The sequence below is a fragment of the Nyctibius grandis genome, chromosome 2, assembly GCF_013368605.1.
Source record: "Nyctibius grandis isolate bNycGra1 chromosome 2, bNycGra1.pri, whole genome shotgun sequence".
NCBI classification, from domain to species: domain Eukaryota; kingdom Metazoa; phylum Chordata; class Aves; order Nyctibiiformes; family Nyctibiidae; genus Nyctibius; species Nyctibius grandis.
The window spans coordinates 43,114,903-43,136,153 of record NC_090659.1 but is presented as its reverse complement, the minus strand read 5'-3'; the positions used below and the strand labels follow the sequence as shown (position 1 = coordinate 43,136,153).

The 21,251-nt window shown below is 39.6% G+C and overlaps 1 protein-coding gene across 2 annotated transcripts in view; it reads right to left on the bottom strand.

The window, feature by feature from the left end:
• Positions 1 to 21,251, bottom strand: part of ANOS1 (anosmin 1) — a 152,372-nt gene that overhangs the window by 63,056 nt on the left and 68,065 nt on the right. For both annotated transcript variants that reach the window (XM_068395194.1, XM_068395193.1), the window contains exon 3: positions 6,598 to 6,660. In XM_068395194.1, coding sequence (XP_068251295.1) covers positions 6,598 to 6,660 — 63 coding nt within the window. The remainder of the gene's footprint in view (positions 1 to 6,597; positions 6,661 to 21,251) is intronic.

Genomic DNA, 21,251 nt, shown 5'->3' with positions numbered 1-21,251 from the left:
TTCAGCTTTTGCAAGACTATCCCTGAAGATTTATATATTCAAGCCACTTCTAAAAAAGCATTCCAAGTACAGAACGATGAAATCCCTCAAGTAAAACCACCATCTTTAATGGAATAAAGTTGTTTGTATCTGCCAGCTTTCCCTTGTTTTCCTCGCATTGGCTGGCTACAAAGTTGCTCAATGACAGATTAAAAACATTCCCAAAACAAAGGGGAAGCAATGGTCAGACAGTCTTTTTTTTTTTTGGACTACCCCACATTCCTCCCTTTGTAGTTCATAACACTTTACCCACAATATCTGATGTAATGCCACTCTAGATAAATAAGGGAAATCTTGTTTCATTATACTGTTTGAACTGAGTTGGCTAAGAGAAGATTTTGTAGCTTCTTTATGTTCTTGCCAGCATTAGTAATTGTATAACTCTTCGTGGAACTGGAACCAAATTTCTGATAAAATGATCAGCAGAAAATACAGATTAAAATAAGTCTTAAATATATTGATTAAAGATCAAAGTAAATGCTACTTCTTTGAGAAATCAAGTCCTAGGTCTAGGAGAGGTTGCTTCAATGCATAGACATTTTATAGCATGTGTACTACTCAGAGGTTTGCAAGGTTCACTTAAACTATATTAAAAATAGCATCTAGGGATCTCCCATCTTCCCGAGGACAACGTTGTGTGTGACATGGGGGTTTCATCTCCCCTTTTATCTCGTGCTTTATTTAGTTTGGTGCAAAAACATCTAAAGTGATTCCCTCAAAGCGATTGGTGGAACTGTAGATGGGCAACCCGTGTATCACAAAATCACAGAATCACAGAATGTTAGGGATTGGAAGGGACCTCGAAAGATCATCTAGTCTAATCCCCCTGCCGGAGCAGGATTACCTAGATCATGTCACACAGGAACGCGTCCAGGCGGGTTTTGAATGTCTCCAGAGAAGGAGACTCCACCACCTCTCTGGGCAGCCTGTTCCAGTGTTCGGTCACCCTCACCGTAAAGAAGTTTTTCCTCATATTTATGTGGAACCTCCTGTGTTCCAGCTTGCACCCATTGCCCCTTGTCCTGTCAAGGGATGTCACTGAGAAGAGCCTGGCTCCATCCTCATGACACTTTGCCCTTTACATATTTATAAACATTAATGAGGTCACCCCTCAGTCTCCTCTTCTCCAAGCTAAAGAGACCCAGCTCCCTCAGCCTCTCCTCAGAAGGGAGATGTTCCACCCCCTTAATCATCTTCGTGGCTCTGCGCTGGACTCTCTCTAGCAGTTCCCTGTCCTTCTTGACCTCAGGGGCCCAGAACTGGACACAATATTCCAGATGCAGCCTCACCAGGGCAGAGTAGAGGGGGAGGAGAACCTCTCTTGACTTGCTAACCACACCCCTTCTAATACACCACAGGTTGCCATTGGCCTTCTTGGCCACAAGGGCACACTGCTGGCTCATGGTCATCCTGCTGTCCACTAGGACCCCCAGGTCCCTTTCCCCTATGCTGCTCTCCAACAGGTCTGCCCCCAACTTGTACTGGTACATGGGGTTGTTCTTGCCCAGATGCAGGACTCTACACTTGCCCTTGTTATATTTCATTAAGTTTCTCCCTGCCCAACTCTCCAGCCTGTCTAGGTTCCTCTGAATGGCTGCGCAGCCTTCCGGTGTGTCAGCCACTCCTCCCAGTTTGGTGTCATCAGCAAACTTGCTGACAGCGCACTCTATTCCCTCATCCAAGTCATTAATGAATATATTGAATAGAACTGGTCCCAGTACCGACCCTTGAGGGACTCCGCTAGACACAGGCCTCCAACTGGACTCTGTCCCATTGACCACCACTCTCTGGCTTCTTTCCTTCAGCCAGTTCACAATCCACCTCACTACCCGATCATCCAGACCACACTTCCTCAGTTTAGCTGCGAGGATGCTGTGGGAGACCGTGTCAAACACTTTACTGAAATCAAGATAGACCACATCCACAGCTTTACCATCATCTATCCACCGGGTTATGTCCTCATAAAAGGCTATCAAGTTGGTTAAGCATGACTTCCCGTTGGTGAAGCCATGCTGAGTGCCCCTAATGATCCCCCTGTCCTTGATGAGCCTAGAGACAGCATCAAGAACAAGTTGTTCCATCACCTTTCCGGGGATGGAGGTGAGGCTGACCGGTCTATAGTTACCCGGGTCCTCCTTCTTGCCCTTTTTGAAGACTGGAGTGACATTTGCTTTCCTCCAGTCCTCAGGCACCTCTCCCGTTGCCCACGACTTAGCAAAGATGATGGAGAGTGGCCTAGCAATGACTTCCGCCAGCTCCCTCAGCACCCGCGGGTGCATCCCATCAGGGCCCATGGATTTATGGACGTCCAGGTTGCTTAATTGGTCCCTGACCCAGCCCTCATCAACCAAGACAGATTCCTCCTCTATCCTGACTTCTTCTGGGGCCTCAGGGGTCCGGGGCTCCTCAGGACAGCCTCCAGCAGTATAGACAGAGGCAAAGAAGGCATTCAGTAACTCCACCTTCTTTTTATCCTCTGTCTCCAGGGCCCCCACCTCATTCATCAGTGGGCCTACATTGCCTCTAGTGTTGGTTTTACCTGCAATGTATTTAAAGAAGCCCTTTCTGTTGTCCTTGACCTCTCTTGCAAGGTTTAATTCCAAGGAGGCCTTAGCTTTCCTAGTTGCCTCCCTACATCCTCTGACAACAGACTTATATTCCTCCCAAGTGGCCAGCCCCTCCTTCCATGATCTGTACACCCTCTTCTTCCACTTGAGTTTGCCCAGCAGTTCCCTGTTTAACCATGCAGGTCTCCTGGTACCCTTCCTTGACTTCCTACCTGTTGGGATGCTCTGATCTTGAGCTCGGAAGAAGCAGTCCTTGAATGCTAACCAACTATCTTGGGCCCCCTTACCTTCTAGTACCCTGTCCCATGGGATTTCCCCTAGCAATTGCTTGAAAAGGCCAAAGTTGGCCCTCCTGAAGTCCAGGGTTGTGATTCTGCTAGCTATTCTGTTCCTGCCACATGAGATCCTGAACTCTACCATCTCATGGTCACTACAACCAAGGCTGCCCTCAACCTTCACCTCTTCAACCAGACCCTCCTTGTTAGCGAGGATAAGATCCAGCAGCGCTCCTCTCCTAGTTGGCTCATCCACCATTTGCATCAGAAAGTTATCATCAATGCACTGGAGGAACATCCTGGACTGGGGATGGCTGGCTGAGTAGGCCTCCCAGCAAATATCAGGGTAGTTGAAATCCCCCATGACAACCAGGCCCTGTAATTGAGAGACTGCTCTCAGCTGCCTGTAGAAGGCCTCATTATCCTCCTCATCCTGATCCAGTGGTCTGTAATAGACACCCACAACAGTATCACCCCTGCCAGCCTGCCCCTTAATTCGCACCCACAAACTCTCAACTCGCTCCTGATCCGCCCCTGGACAGAACTCAATACATTCTAGCTGCTCACTCACATAAAGAGCAACTCCACCACCTCTCCTTACTGGCCTGTCGTTCCTGAACAGGACATAGCCATCCATGACCACATTCCAGTCATGCGAGGTGTCCCACCAAGTCTCTGTAATTGCCACTAGATCATAACGCCCCGACCGAACACGGATTTCTAACTCCTCCTGTTTATTCCCCGTGCTGCATGCATTGGTGTACAGGCATTTCAGGGAGCGAGCTGAGCACACCGATTTCACCCCAGGGGGATGGGAGGCCTCCTGGTCTACCTCAACACTAGAGCGTTGCCCCAGTGGTGCAAGCCCAGCTACTACCCCATCCCCCTTCGAATCTAGTTTAAAGCTCTCCAAATGAGCCCTGCTAATGCCTGTCACAGAACCCTTTTGCCCCTACGACATAAACCTTTCCCATGTATTACCGTCACGCCTGTTGTCTTATAAAACCAGCCATTATCAAAGAACCCAAAGCCCTGCCTGTAGCACCAGTCTCGTAGCCAGGCATTAATAGAGACAATCCTACTATTCCATCCCACGTCATCACCTGAAAATGGAAGGAGGGAGGAGAAAACAACTTGTGCCCCAGACTCTTTCACCAACCGTCCTAGGGCCTTGGAGTCTTTCTTCACCCCCCTCAGACTACGGGATGCAGCTTCTTCCCCACCTGTCTGGAAGATCAGCAGGGGGTAGTAGTCTGTGGCCTTCACCAGGTTGGGGAGTTTCCTGGTGATATCCCTGATTCGGGCTCCAGGCAGACTGCAGACCTCCCTGTGATGGGGGTCAGCTCTGCATATTGGGCCCTCAGTTCCCTTTAGGAAGGAGTTTCCAACCACTAAAACTCTTGTAACTGGGGTTATCTATAGCCTGCTTTTCTATCTCAAAGGAACCAAACACCTTCCACTCTGACAGATCTGATTTACAGATTCCTAAACCTAGACAGGAATTATAATCCACTCTCCATCCAACTATTCATGTAACTTCTGCAACTTCCTTCCATATTGAAATGTTTTACTTTCTTATTTTCACTTTTCTCATATTTCTGGCAAAATGAGAAAGACTCCTCACTATTAAGGAGGCCCAGGTGTTTCACAGACTATGTGTCAATTTTATTCTCCAACTTCATTGTGGTCCAAGAACGTGCCACTTAGTTACCTCTCCCACCTTATCGTACAGAACAGTCCAGAAGTTTTGCATCAGGCTTTTAAGGATGCATTTGGGTGTTACGGTTTAACCAGCCTAAAAGCTACCAAAGTGAGCAGTTCTTATTTCTCCTACTGACTCCAGTGATCCTTGGACATGCACTCTTGCTGTTCCCCGCATTAGAATGCACCTGATTATATGGTTAACCAGGTAAGAAGTTAAAACAGCAGGAAATTGAATTTATGGAAAAAAACGAGTCAGGTAAACTGTCTCCTTTTCTTCTTCACACATAAGGTTCCTTTAACATTAATACACTCATTCAGTAGAAAAGAAGTAACATACCAAACAGAGACCTTGAGAAACACAAAGCTAAGTTGTTGCTTCCAGATCTTTTACAAAATCCAAAAAGATTGAAAACACTCTCAAAGGGAAAAAGCCTCATTTAATTCAATCAATGTCTGTGGAGCATACATGAGTCTGAGAGAAAGAAAGTGGTCCCGTGCTTTTGTGTGCGTGTGTGTTAAGCTAATTTCAAATCCTAAAACATCACAAATTTGCAGCTACTTAATTAAAAACTTTATAGCTCCCTGAGGCATAATACTTCCTCAAGGCTTCTCCTCCTCACCCTATTTCACAGCTCATTTTTCAGTTAGCTGCTAAATGTGCTGCTCTTCATTACAGGCCTTTGAAGTTCTAAATTTAGCTTCAACCACAAAACACTAATCAAAGAGGGATGCTCACTGTTTTTAACTATAATAAAACAGTGTTCTACAAATGTTTTCCTTTTAAACCAATTTTATACATATTTTCACCCATATCTGGAAACATACAGCCTGAGTGAGAAGTAATAGCTGAGAATGACATAAATTAGATCCACTAAAACTTCTTTATTACAGTACCTTAGAGTTTTGTATATGAGGAAGCAGCAATTAATCTCTGTTAAAAGACTCTCATAAGCACTGGTTTTCATGATAAATTTTTACTTTTTCTTCTAATGTAACTACATAGATCAGTAATCCAATAATCCCTATTTACACATAGTTGGATGTAAAAATTTTTTTTCATTGAAATTACAGCTTTTCCTAGTCATCTTCACAATGCTTAAAATCATTTAAACATCAGACATGCTCCTGTACCAGAAAAAGAGTACCCACAGTGACGAGGGTGGAGTTAAATCAGTATATCAGTGAGATCAATGTATCAATTATGGTCACTTCTATAAAAGTTGAAAATTTTCATAAACGTGCACTTTCATAGACTTGAATAAAGGTGTATCTTTATATTGATTTAGTTACGATAAAGCAACTTTCTGTTGAGATATTTCCATTTTGTACTAAATAACACTTAAGAACCGTAACATCTAACTTTCACCAACTCAGCAGAACCATGTTTTAAATCCAATAAAACCATCTCCTTTTCTGTACTAGTTTAACTGATCTAGGTTTGCTTGTTCACAAGGTTATTCCGAAACATGATTCAGAAACAGTTTTCCAAAGACTTGTTCCTGACTAACTACGTATTTTGATAGTAGTCTTCTGAACTAAGAGTCCACAATCCAGTTACTCCTGAAGAGCCATTCTTTTAGAAATCAGATTGGCTTTCACATATAGGAAAGTCATCTTTTCTCACTACCCTGCACAAGGATTTTCACACAATGACATTTTGTCTTTAAACAAAGATACCCTTACACATGGCCAGAAAAGACTGAAGGGCATGTGGTAGAAACAACAACTTACAGGAGGGATTTAACAGCACCTTCTGAGAGAAGCTACGTAAGTGTGGCTGGATCGAGTCTTAAGACTTCAAGTTGAGATAAATCATTTGGTCAGAAAAAAAAAAAAGATCTTTTTTTTTAAACTCAGACTCACTATGACTAAATTGTTTTATGTGTATCCGTTCAAATGAAGGTGAATGCTGTACAAATCTCGTGTTTGCTAGCTGTCTCCTTGAAGCTAATAATTTAAATGAGAGAGACAGCTAGAACAAAGTGAGAAAGAGTGCCCTTAGGCTGACATACCTCACAGAAGCTTTGGCAATGGTTTTTCTTCAGGTCCCAGGACTCTTTGCAGGGCTCCAGGCACTAGGAAGAATCAGGAGACAGAAGAGTGTCAGAAAGAGAAAGAAATAAACAACCACAAATTACTCCATTTCTTCTCCAGTTGTTTGTTTGACCCATAGAAAGTTAATAACAGGCTTGAAAAATCCACTTCTCCTGAGGATAAAATTGTGTCATTGAGTCATGGTGCCAGAGCAAGGTCATGACAAGCCATGGTTAGATTACAAGAAATATTTTCAGTATTTCTTACTGTGCAAGGCAATTGCCTCACTTGTTTATATGCCACCCTATTTTCTGCCTTATTGAATCTAGGTCCTAATAGCATTTAAGACCATGTTACTGGATCACAGAGACAATTCCAGAAGCACTACTCTAAACCAGAGAAAGTTAGATCTTCTCCTCACTGACCAGCCTAAAGATTAGACAGGCACATTGCCTTCTCAAGTGAGAAACTATTTCATCAAGCTATGGAGTAAATTCAGCAGAGGTTTAGTCACTATTCATCTATAAATAGACAATGTTCACTGGTCTGTTAGCAAAATCATTTTATTTCAAGTACCATATTATCATTTCTTCACCTTCAGACTCTACTGCAATGAGAGGGTTGAGATTCAAACTCTGCAAAGCAGAGCCAAGCTTCACAGAACAGCATAAAGAAAAATCACACTAAAAGAGCATTTACTGCAGCTGAAACATAGACTCACATTCAGAAATCTTTTCTCTTCCTTTGTTAGACAGATGATCTTGGAAAATACTGGCATTGTTGGGAGTTAATAACATCTACTCCTTCTAGTAATAGTGGAAAGTTACTTATTGCACCAAGAAGAAAGGACTTTGACATGCAATTTATTATTTGTATCATTTGTCTCTCTTATACCTAGTATTAGATTGGATCCATATACATTTATGCTACTCAGAAACAAGCATGAATATGTATAGGCTGTATCTCAGAACAGCTGTCCACCTCTATCATTAATGTACCAAAAAAATCAGTGTTTTAAAAGTTAAGCATTTTGCTTACTAGCAACACAGCCTGAAAAATATAATAAAACCATTAGTCACAGAGGTTACATATTTCAGGAATGAAAAATACCACTCAAACATTTTCTATAAGTATATTTTGGTATTTTAGACCAAATTTCTAGCATTTCAAAATTCATAATATACTGTATAGAGAGTAATTAGAAGGATACATTACAAAAAGTCACTGAAGTCAGTAAGTTTAATTAATTCCAGAGTGTTGATCCTCCTGTGGTATAGTTACCGTACATTTGAGCCCAATTCCACCATCATGCCAATTTTACAACTCTCCTAACTGTCTGATGGATTTAGCCCCAAATTACAGAGGTATAAATGGTGTAAAGACACAATGGGCAACATTTTGATCACACCGGAACTTTGTCAGTGATCCCCAAGGCTGCCAGGATTTCCATGTCCTTGCCTTCTCCAAATTCTTGTTTCACTGCTGCACAGCCACACAGAGCAAATCTAAACCAGCATATCCACAATCTTGAGATGACAACTAGGACCCAGTTCATGCTGACTATATTGCTGGACCACCTTCATTGCAGGCTCTAGAGCAAAACAGTTGGTACTCCTGGAAGGAAATACGAAGATGTTGTATGTTTCAGAGAGTTGGTTCAAGGCATTGGTACCAGAATGTCTCTACCCACAATGTAAGTAGGCTCCAGCACTTGATGCCTTGTCTGGCTGCCTCTCTGTCTCAATAATCACTCAGGGCAGCCCAGGCTACTTTCAGTTGAGCCCCAGCATTGCCTGCCACCAGGTCAGGCAGAAACGATGGGCATCTCAACTCAGACACTTCAAAGGAAAGATGGACAAAATGAACCAGGGCTGAGCAGTATCCTGAAATACGACTGCTCTCAGAATACTCCAAGGAAAACAGATGATGTAGGAAGACATAAGGCCTCCACCATAAACTTTATAGGCTCTGATTAGAGCACACGCTCTTACCTATACATAAATAAAAAAATCTTTCTTCTGTATGAGGAGTCGGAGCATTGGGCTTAGCCTAGCACCATGGGCTGCTGCAGAAGCTCATTGCCTAGATTTAGTGGAGCTGTACTATTCTGTAGGTTGGAGAAAAACTGCTAGCAGACAGAAATATTGCCAATAACTTTGCACTAGAAGAGTTTGGGACTGTCCTAAAAAGGTAGTTATTAAGCTTGCAATAACATAGATGAGAGAACCTCACCAACACTGAGGTTTGTGCATTTATCCTCTTAGCTACTCTGTTATGAGGTTCCCCTGAAGTGGGAAGCTGGAAAAGCTGCAAAAGCTGGAAGCTTGGATCTAGGTCTCACCTTTGAGTCCTTGACTTAAACTGTAAACCAGATGAGATCTTGAGATCACCCCCACTGTCTGGTGAGCTTTATGCTCTGAATGGAAATAATCTCAGGTAAAGAGATACCTTTTTCCCCCATGAAGTATCTCCTGATGTTTTTTATGTGGAAAGGGAAACGTGTGCCAGATTCAACATGTTATATATATACTAGGTCTGAAGAAGCTCTATTGTGTACATAAATTGTCTTTTTCCAGACATCTCCGTTTTCCAATAAACTCTTTGTCCTCATAAACTTTTGCTTGCCTGGTTCTTTTAAACTTTCTCATCCCATTTACACGTGTCACTCTGAGCTGCATCTTTTATCTGCAAAGAGTTGTGAGTTTTTTCTCATCTTTGGCATGTTTTGCTATGAATGTGCATTAAGATGAGTCTACTGAAGAACATACATATTGCAGTGCTCTGCACAGTACTGTATTAAAACAGTTCTCCCTCTACCATGGATATCCCCCATTTTCAGACCATCTAGCAAAGGCAAGCACCAAGTTGAAAATTCTCTCCAGAAAAAAAAAAATCAGGCCTTACACCGACAGCAGCTGAAGGTTTTCTGACAGGTATCATTCGGTGCATAATAAAAATTAAAATCAAGAAAATGTGAGTCAGAACTAGTGGCAATAACAGCTGTTTTCTTAAATCCAAGTTTTCAGAGAATACAAAAAAAAAGCATACATCTTAAAATTTAAAATTAGGATAATACATTTCTAATAATTACAATGCAACTCAGCAAAGACTTGACCCAAAGCTCCCCCAGCCCAACAGGAGTTATTTCACTGGTATTTAGCTTAGCCTTGATGTCTGAAAGGAAAGCATACAGCACATCTCACCAATAAGAAGATTTTCAAGGAAATACCTAAAACACCCATGAGAAAACTATTCCCACCCAGCAGGTAAACACATCCAGGTTGTCTGGATTAGTGTAAACGTGTCTGCCTGTTAAAAGGACACTGAAATCCTATATCCAGGATAAGGAGGAATCTAAGCCAAGCAGCAGCTGGCAGCTGGTTTGGCACCACTTTACGTAACAAAAAATACCTTGCAGACATTACTACCTGCCCTCAGAAGCCAAGCTTCGGTATGTAGATGGCAAACCACCAGCAGGCAGGAGTGCAGGACACGGGAAGCATCCCGGCCGTCCATTCAGCAGACGTCACCTGTCCCTTGGAGCTACCGCTGACTGCTGCCCCGGCACCACCGTAAAGGCTACTCTACTGCTGGGAGTGGGGCAAGGACAAGATATGAAGCACAGCACTGAACCAGTCATTATGGGCCAGTGGTACTCTTCAGAAGATGATGGGTGTTAATCACGCTGGCCTTGCAAAATTGAATTCTTCTAAAGCACCTGTTTTATCATCTCCTGTGGTCAAATCTGGAAGCTGTAGGCTTTATTTCTTCATCCAGACTGCTGCAGAGTTGTTATTCAGTACTACACAACTGTATCAAAAGCCAAAAGGAGTGCTAATAGAAAGCACTCCGGCATTTGTCGTCCTTCTAAATTTGTGTGTATGTATTTGTGTACATATGCACATACACATATTCACGTATATATCAGATATTACTATTGATCTGTGAATAATCAGACTGTATAAAATTACGAACAAGGACAAAATACTGCTTTATTCAAGGAAGAAGGATTCCTATTGCTTTAAAATATTTTGGTGGGTTTTTTTATTTCACTTTTTTTTAAAATCTGCAGTTAAGGGCCCTCTCAAAGAAGTCTTTTTTGTTCTAATTTTAAACTACAAATACAGCAACTAAGAGAGTAGCATACAATGCTTGCCATTTGCATTATTTATGAAAGAGATTTTCAAAATAGTCCACTATTACTTTTGCTTAGGAAATGTTGCCTTTGACCTAAATGGGAAAGAGTTACACCAACACAGCAATTTTGAAAGTCTATTGAATTGCAAAACGTCATTTAAGTATTGAAATAAATATTTATTCAAATGCTGTATACTTAACTCAAATATTGCATTTAAATTAAATAGCTGAATTTGAATATTTACAGCTATTTAAACAGTAAACAACTATTTATTTCAGAGTGGAAGAGTCCTCCCTCAGTATTTTTGTCTAATAAGGCTTCTTCCTACACCAAAGTGGAACCAAGTCATATGCAAACTGCCACAAAAAGGATGGAAACAAAGTCTTATAGCTGGATATAATTATTCTTTTTTTATCATTCATCATTCCAGTTGCTCACAACAGCAAGGTCAGAAATGAACACAATATATATTCAAGAGTTTTGCTGTCCTAAGTTATTTAATTAACTGGAACGTAGATGGTAAAAAAAAAAAAAAAAAAGGAAAAAAACACCTTTCAGTGTACAGCCTCCTAAGAACCTGCCACATCATGAAGACAAGTATCTGAAAAATGCATGTACTCATTATCATGCACTGAGCAGAGCAGATTATTGGGGTCAGGAATTTAACCAAAGCCAGGGAAGAATATAGTGTATAGAGAAAATCACTTTGTGATGGGTACACTTAAATATATGACTGGACCCAAAGGAACCATGAGAAAAGTGATTTTCAGTCTGTAATGTAAATCTTAGCACAATGGCAGTAAATACAACACAAAATACAAACAGGCAGTGAGAGAGAAATAACCAATTTTGAGATTTTTTTTAATCTACATCTGCTGTTTATAAATAGGAATAGAAATTGTTACTTTCTGTGTCTCAAAAAGTGGACTCCGAATTGTCTGAAGAACACAATTCTTCTGTTTCAAAACAGCAAAAGTACAGTCGAATATTTACCCAGTCCAAATCAATTAACAGCATGCTAGCTTGGTAGAACAATAACAGGTATTAGCAATATCACATCATAGAACATGCTTTCTTTTGAACAGTTTGAACAACTACTTTTCTTCTTTACTGTATGAGTCATGAGATGCAGGATGTGTTTACTGAAAGTATTTATCATGATAAAACTGAGGAGACGCACCAGAGAGATTTATAATTTAAGAAATTTTGGCACATTAATTACAAAAAAACCCTCCCATTAGTTATGTATTACATTTTCCCAAAAGATCCATACATACAAAAAAACAATCCTCAAACATTCTCTTCCTGGAAGATACATCTCATTTATTAATGCCCAAAAGAAATATCAATATTTACGTTACTGTTTGAATCAAAGACCAAATCAGATTCTCCAGTTCAACGCATGAGTCTGATTTGGTACTTCTGCACTAAGGAGGACATGGTGTAATTCTAAAAGCTATACCTATAAGGAAATAATTTAGCAGAATAGTAGAATATTAATTATGCATAAAAGTAGATAAGAATCACAACTCTTTAACAATTTGCAATGAAACATAACAAAAGTATCCTGGGATGAGACCAATGAATCCATCTGAAGGACTTTGGCTGCCCACTTCAGGAATGTACATAATTTTTGTCAAATCATTTTATAAAAGTCTATTTATACATTCGTCTCTCAACTTCCTGTGGTAATGCATGTCCACATAAACTTTAAGATGGGTCTTTTCCTTCTATAGATTCAAGGCAACTTACTTGAATTCTGCATATTAAAATGAAAGAAGTGTTTGGTTATGAAATTCAAGTTAGATACGCTCCTTTAAAGATGCCTGTTCTATTTTTTTTAAACTCAAGTTTAACTCTTTGACCAGCCCTAAGCTATAGCCTGTCTACCCACCCAGAATGCACAGGTGTGACTGTTTCATAATGTATGTTACAAAATGAAAAGCTCAAGTAAACAGAACTATACGCAGTGAGAATTTCAGGCACTTAGAGTGAGGAATCCTACAGAGGCAGGTAAGTGAAGCCAGAATCGTGATGTAAAAAAAATTTTTCTCAATTCCACACTGGATCATTCTCGATGCTCTCCAAAACCCATGCTTGATAGTTTGATTCAGAGGCTTCATGTGAGTATTTCTCCATGTGAGTAGTTCATGGTACCAGGGTATTGCACTCAAGCTTGTGGGCACCTTTCCTAGTGATCAAGTGCCTAAGATGAGGCACTGCAGCACTTCAGGTATGAGCAATTTCAGATGCTTTTACACCCTATCAGGTCAGGCATCCACTGTACACATCTATGTTGTTTAAAACAAGCCATTAGAGGTAGAGATGAACTAATGAATCAGTAAGTTCCTCAGGCCAAAAAAAAAAATCCACGAGTCTAGAGAGGACTGTTCAATGGCAGAATCAGTAGCTGTCATAGTAGCTTGTAGGTTGATACATGCTGCTCGAGAAGCCTCTGAACATTTCGAGATCCATTTTAAGCCAAGTCAGTCTTGCTTCTCTGCCCCTTTTGCCTCTCCTCCCCCATCAGCAGACTGAACCATCGGAGCACTAGTCATCAACTTTCTAGAAACTCATTGTGACATTTTAGCTCCTAAAATTCAGTTACATTTAATGTAGACTGGGAGAGGTTTAAGCATCTTTAAAACTTTAGAAGTCTAATAGGAACAACTGTGAAACATTTTCTTTTATGTAAAATAGCAGTCTCATGTGGCTACGTGGAGTTACTCCTCTGTTCATGTTAAAGAGATTCTCATGAGAATTACACTAGTAATGTATTTCCCTTGTAAATGAATAAACAAATGGGTTAAATGACAGAGAAAGGTTCTCTGTCTGTGTTGCCTGTTTTCTCTACTGTAGGTCAGTGAGCATCATCAATTGGTGAAAAGGAGTGATTTTGTATTCAAGGATCAAGTCTTAATTAAATTAGTTACAGCTAGGGCTATTCTGTGACATTATCATGTACACTGGGAACCCAGCTGATACTGTCTGAAAGTATTGCTAATTGTAGAGCTGGTTTTGAATGAAAGCCAGGTCTTAGATTTTAAATGGTCACTAATGAATGTGCTACTTGGCTAGAGTGATCTGGGTCTTTGAAATCCCTTTAAGGAGCACTTCTTAGTCTTTCTTGAAATGTATTCTTTGTTGTTCTGTACCTATGGACGTGTACTATGATGGGGTAGATGACAAGGAACAGGTTACTAATGTGGAGTTTGTTATCATCTGCAAGTACTGATTTATTCTAATTAATAAAAGTATATATACACAAAGAGAAAGAAAAATCCTTCATTTGTAATCAACATTCAGACAGTGCATTCTATATTTTAGGACAGATACAATCGCTTTGTATTTTCCTGAAGTCAACTGCTCAGAAAAAAATAACAGCAAAACTCCTGGGGCCAGCACTGAAACTAAGGGAATGGTGTCTCTATTGGAGATGTAGTTACACCTACCTTAACTATTCTGAGTCCGCTTCAATCGTAAGGTAAAACACTGCAGTACAAACCTCCAGGGTCCGACAGGAGCAAGTAGGGACAGACAGGGATAGGGAACAGCAACCACATGGCCACCATCATATTATATCACATCACACAAGGGTGTACCTGCAGTGATTAGGATTAATCTGAGACTAACACCCTAACAGACTTTTCTGGTTAATTCACATGTGACCTCATCCAGAGCAATTTGGCATTAAAGTACTAAGGGTTAATTCATGAGAATACAGCATTTTGTGTTGAGTTCTAACATCAGAAAGTAAGAGGGAATATAAGTCATCCAGCAGCGGTCTTAGTTAACAGGAATGACAGCCATATTTCCTGGCAGAACTTGGTATGTCCCATATGAAAAGACTAGCAAAAGCTGTATAACAGAGATCCAAAACATATCTTTACATATGCAACTGAGATTTATTTTTAATAATTCTCATCTAAGTAGGATGATGTATACAACCTGTAGGTGAAATATGGAACTTACAACACATCACTTGCTTTAGATAATTTTCCTAGAATTGGATTCTTTCTGGTTTTCCTCACTGTTTGCACCTTTTTTTTAAGAAAAAGGTGGTAAATGATGTCTTCCAAATACATGCTAAAGATAAACCTATGAATTGAGACCTTCCCCAGCTGCGACCTTGAATTGAAGTCTTGAAAGATATGAACAATCTTTACTCACCTCAAAATGGTGTTAATACCAAAATACTTTTAAAAATTACATTTCAAAACCAGCATTAAACGATTTTACTTCTGGTTCCACATCCAAGCAGTTTGCTCTCAATAAATGTAAATTATTTCTGCAGATGGGACTATCAGTGTCTCGTAACAGATCACTAAAACCTTCACTTCACCAAACCATGGAGAACATAGCTACAGTATCTTCCAATTACAAATTCTGAAGGACATAGAAAAAAAATAAAATATTATTATTCAAAATAATATCCAAATAAGTAAGAGAAGGCCAGCATACTAACATGTTTCTTTGAAGCTTTATTTTGCTACTTGAGCAGAGAGGTGGACAAACCCTTGATTCCAGTTCTGTTTGCTCAGCCTTAGACATATAGTTACTGAAGCAAACTACAGCAGTTTTAGGTGCAACTGTCTTCTATCTGTTACCAGCACTTTGGAGAGTGGTCTGGTCATTCAAATGATTATTTCAGAACAGAATGGAAGATTTCTGAGAAACTTTACTGGCTGCAAAGTGGAGCAGCATAGTTTAAACTGCTATAGCAAATAGCTGCATTCAATGTGTATTTATTTTACTTGGGCGTGAAGGGACTAAAAGCACACACATGGACAGGTGTTACTGCTCTCCACAGTTATGCAAGCTTGCTAATACCAAATCAGGACTTATGGTAAAGGAAATTTTCATAAGTGCAGTTGTTGGATATCTACAAAAACATGAGCTTGAAAAAATAATTTCCTTTTCTTAATTGTCCAGTTCATTTCAGTACACAACATCAGGGATGCCAATATCACAATTTTAAGTGTTAGCAGTTTGAGTTACTGAATGCCTTCAATACCCTAAGCAAATAAAGGAAGCCTTATGACTTAGGATCAGTAACAGTATTTCCTGGAATAGAGATAGGGAAATGGCTAGTCACAGTACATCGGTTAAGTCTGTCCAGACCTTTGCATATACAAAGTAGCATTATAGGCTTTGTTTCTAAAATGGAGGCTCTGTTTCACAAATTTGGACAAAAAAGCTGTTCTGACTGCACCGATCTCTGAAAATCCACCATTTCAAATCTCCGTATGCTCCAACACCCTGCATTAGAGCACCAGAAAGGCCAGGACCCTTGCCAAGAACTTTGGGTCAAATTTTCTGGAAGTCCATGTAGCCTTTGCTGTAAATTCCCAGAATTAAACATAAAGTGAAAGCTACGAGAAAAGTTGTACATGTACTGAAGGTGAGAATCACTGAAGGTGTTGAAAATGAAGGAACTGTTTCGACATAAAATATGAGAGAATTCATATCATCACACTGTAGCAGAAATGCAGCAGTTTCAACTCTAATTCTTCTAGAGTGAAAATAACTTTCAACACTGACAGCTTGATATCTATCTGTATGTCTTAGTTGTCTGGCATGTCAAACTTTGCCAGCAGAAGTGTTTGTTTGAAAGGACAGAAGAACAATCCTAGGATGCTCTTCATGTTTCTATTCTTTGTTACCAAATCAAAATCCTGGCCATCGATGTCAACAGTTCCCAAACTTTAGTTCATTCCTGACCAGTTCTTTTCAAAGTTTGTTTACAGGGTTTTATACCAGCAGATGAAATTGGGTTACATACTTTCTTCTCCTTTCCTGCCGCATAGCCTAGAGCTTACCACAGTCACCAACAAACAACTTTGAGTTCTTATTTTGCCTGATTTTGAAACATAGAATTGAACTCAAACCTCCTACATTCAAGATGAATCCCTTAAACATAAAATATTTGATGGAGCTTTCTCTCTCTGTTGACATTGCTTTGTCTTGTACAAGCAATGAGTTCTTCTCTAGAGAACGGCCTTAAATGTGAACCTCTCACCTTGAAGGGGCATGCCCTAGCAGCACTTTCTGATCCTCCTGAAGTTCTTTTGAAATGCTTATAATAGGTACAAATATTTGGTTACGTTTCAGTACAGTAGCTATTCCATCACTGCTTCTTTCCTATGGAGATAATATTCTTTTTCATGCTCTCTTTTTTTTCACATCTTTGTTTCCTCTACCAACCTACTCTGCTTTAAAATTGCTGTTCCAATTATCCCTACACAAACTGTTGCCTCAAAGACCATTTTCCTATTCTTCTATTGCTTTGCTTTTATGTGCTGCATCAAGTACCAATTAGTTCTCTGTTTTCAAAACTCTTCCCAGCTCCATTCTAAGTCTCCACATTCTGAGGCTTCACCTGTCAAGATATTACTCATAGCATTGGCAAAATGCTATGAAGCAGCAAGTCAAGCCTGGAGCACTAGTATGCACATCAGATACACACTGTGGCAAAGTGCATAAATTATTTTAAATCAAATGAAGAGTGATGCAGTCTAAAAAGGTTAAGAAGCTCTTCTCTAATAGACTTCTTTCTGATAATGATAATAGTTTTAGTTGCTTAGTGTCTTCCTGCTTCTTTCCGTGCTATTGCTTGCGTATGGAATTCTTTGGTAGGGCAGCTACCATATTAATGAATAATGAAATGAACCACCTGAATTAAAAAAACAGTAGCAGTTTTGCTTCTCTGTCTGAACTTTCTTCCTTCAGGCTGCAGTCCTGGAGTGCAGTTTACCAATAAACTGATTTGTCATGTTTGCATCTGTTCCACCAATCTATCATGGATAAGTCATGCCAACTCTTTCTTTCTGCTTTTAAAGCTTCCCCAAGATTGCATCTATAACCTAGAGAGTAAGCAACATGGCAGAAACTTTCCACTTGTATGTCCCTACTGTTTCTAGATCACTGTTCCCTGCCACCCTTTCCATGCAGATAGGGTCCAAAGAAGATAATCTAGCAAAAATAACAGTAATATTTACTGCCAACAATATGGGTCTGCAAAATGTAACAGCTTTTCACTTCCAGATATTAGAACTGCAGATGGGATTTCACAATTTGTTTCCAGGAGTAGCGATAGCGATCAGCTGATGGATATCTTTACGGTTCGACTTGATGATCTTAAAGGTCTTTCCCAACCCAAACGATTCTATGATTCTATGAAAAGAAGCCCATCTTACATCCTAAAATGTCTCTCTCATATACTGTCCTTTCATTTCCTAATAGTTGACTATTTGCTTTAGTGATTACATAACACTTTTAAAATAAAATTGAGCATAAATATTTTGACATTTTATATATGCACAGAATTTTCATTGAGAAAACATGATTCTTTTAATCTCAAACAGACAAGGGAAAGCCTCTTCAAGCTGGCACTTTCCCCTTCCAATCTGTTACAAGGCAGCTTCAGATAACCACACACAGTCTTGTTATAAACACCATCTTGCTGTGCAACTTAAAGTGTCTGTCAGAGCAGCGCTGCTCTCTCCAAACAAAGTCAAGTTTTTTGTTGCTGTTTTATAAATGAGTTAAACTAGTGAACTCTCCTGATAACAGATGACTCTCCTTATACATCACCCTGCAAATTCACACATACATTTCTGAATGAAAGAGCCGCAACTAAATGTTCTTTTTGCTTGTATCCACCACAGTACTATGGTTTTATAGACCACCTAACAATCAGAGACCATGAAAAAAAGAGTGGCCCTCTTTGTCTAAATCGTTACTTTGTTTCTCTTCCCTGGCTTTCTATTTCCCTCCCAGCACTACCATCACCATAAGAAACGACATATTCCGCATTACTAAATAGCAAGAGCCATAGGGCTTTTCACTTCTAATTTCATGCCGTAATAAAATGCAGTGGTTGTTTCACTGGGGGACCTGAAAAGCCTTCCTTTGTGAAGATTGTTTGATGGTCAGGTTAAGTATCACACTCTGGCAGCAGACATCTGTGCATGCCTCTTCATGCAGTTATGGCAAGGGGGGAGGAAAAAGAACAGAAAAATTAAAAGGAGTTTGTCTTGAAAAAAAAATTCATCTCCTACTCTGAAGCAAGCAATTTACATTCTATTGCTTGGCCTAAATATCTTTAAATATATCTGCTGTCTGCCTCATTGATAAATGGATCAATCTAATAATAGCAAGTCGAGGAAATTTTCAGTGTACTCAGAGTTACACTTGTTGCTTTAATGGAAAAATCTAATGACCTAAAGTAGACTGATGATACAAATTTATGTAGGTCAGAGAAAAGGAAAAAAAAAGGACCTAAAGAAAATAAATTTGCATTTTTATTAATTTCAGAGCAAACAAATTTGCAAAAAAACAGTGAAGGTGATCAGCAACAACAAACAAATATGGTGTTTCTAAAAAGTACCAGTATCATATGTAAAAGAAATATTGCTTCATTCTATAAAAATAGAAGTTAAAATTCTGTTAATCCCAAGTACAAGAGGAACAAAAATCCAAAATGTAACAGGAAATGCTGTGAAGTGTTCTAAACTTAGCTTTAAATATATTCTCACTACACAAATAATGTTTTTCTGCCCCATGTTTAGAAGCCCTATTGTATCCATTGAATCTTCTGTAAAAAGAGATAGTGTGATTCCTTTTCACAATAATATCATGTCTCTTAACATAGTCTACTGAAACACCAAAATGAGTAAAATTCTATCAGTTTACATGACAATTCATAGAATAAACACTGCTGGATAATACTTTAAAAGCTGGATAGTTTCACATATTATTTGCAGGAAAAAAAAGTTGTGATTTAAATAATACAGTGTCTGAATACCTTAGAAAATTCGAACAACCTAAAATAGATATCGTTTCAAAGGAACTTCTTTCAAAGGTTATTAAATAAATGCCTTCCCTCCTATTATTTTTCAATGTATGCTACACATAGGCAAGACAGGCTGCACTTACATGCTAAAATTCTTGATAAGTCTCTCTAATTATCATATTTTTTAGTTTATGGTTACGTGATGGGCATAAGTGAATCTAAATCTATAATGCCAACAGAAAAGGAGCAATCCTGTTGCTACTGAGACTAGCAGTCCTTTGGACATAAATGTGCTGAAACAGGCACCCCGGATGAAAAAGTGACCAGTTTTTAGCCAAGTAAACTTCCTCATTCAGCTCGCTCAGTAGCCTCATAAAAACTAGCTGTCTGGGTCGGGGACATGCACAAAAGGGAAGGAGAGAGGAGTCTGTAAACACCTCTTTAACTGATAGCCTGCATTTACAGCAGCTTAAGCCAATCAAAACCACAATCTAAAAAACAACTACTATCTCATTTTCCCTCCAAGGCTGAGTAATACAGGTTGACATACCTCCTTACTGAGAGGTAAGTGGGACAAACTGGCAGTTGAGTTAACAAATAAATAGTTCTGATTAAACCATCATAGAATGTAATAAACTGATAAATTATTCCTCAGCCTTGTGCTGGAAGAATCAAGCCGGATACATTTTCCCTGGCAAGAAGTCTGGGCCAGATTACTGGCCATTTCTACTTCCAGGGCAGAAGGGAAGGCGACTCGGCTGTCCAGACTGTGCCCCAGAAAAACGTTCTGCCTTCAGTGCTCATGAACATGGTAGTCCACCTCTGCAGCTCAAACAGGTATCACTGCATTACTTTACAGTATAAATTTAGAATGTTAATTGGGCAATCAAAATTTTCCTTAAATATGAAATTTAGCTGGCAGATATTATTCCTAAAAGAATTCTGGGATTGTGGCTGAATATGTAGCTGCTCTTTTTTTTTTTTAACTTTAGTGTGGAAGTTGAATATTTTCATTAATTATCCACTGATATCTAACATTATTAAAACGCACTGATCCTTCCATGTAGTCCATGTTGTAGTCATGGACTACAACACAAAAAGGGAAAGACTGATAGTAATATACTTCTAGTCATCCTGAAGTGCCCTATCATAGTGTGCAGATTTTAAGATGGTGAAATGATCTTTAACAGTTGGACTTGATGATGTTAACGGTCCTTTCCAACCTAAATGATTCTATGATTCTATGAAATGGAATATAATTGTGATAAAGGTGAGGCTGTAGCACAGCAAAAAATGTAAAGTGGAAATTTGGGATAAGCAATGCTTCATCTAGTTTTCTGCCATTCTTCTTAATGGGACTCTTGAGCAAGCTCTCAGAGGAATCAGAGAGAGTAAGATTATGGAAACATGTTGGTATTAAATCCCCAGAGAACAACTGTCTGAAAAGCAGCTCTTCGCATAGCATTCCGTATGCTGACAGATGAAATGGATAGCTTGCCTTTTTATGCAAATATATGCAAGTAAATGCACACTAATTAATGAAGTGTAGCCAAAGGGTCACAACCAGAAGTCATAATTTGAGATTAGATCAGCACAGATTGAAGGTGCCCAGAAATCTCAGGAACTGACTCCCTGTGATTGCTCAGAGGCATCCTAAATCTCATGGTAATGCATGTCTAGGTAAGAGTACCAGAGTGCTC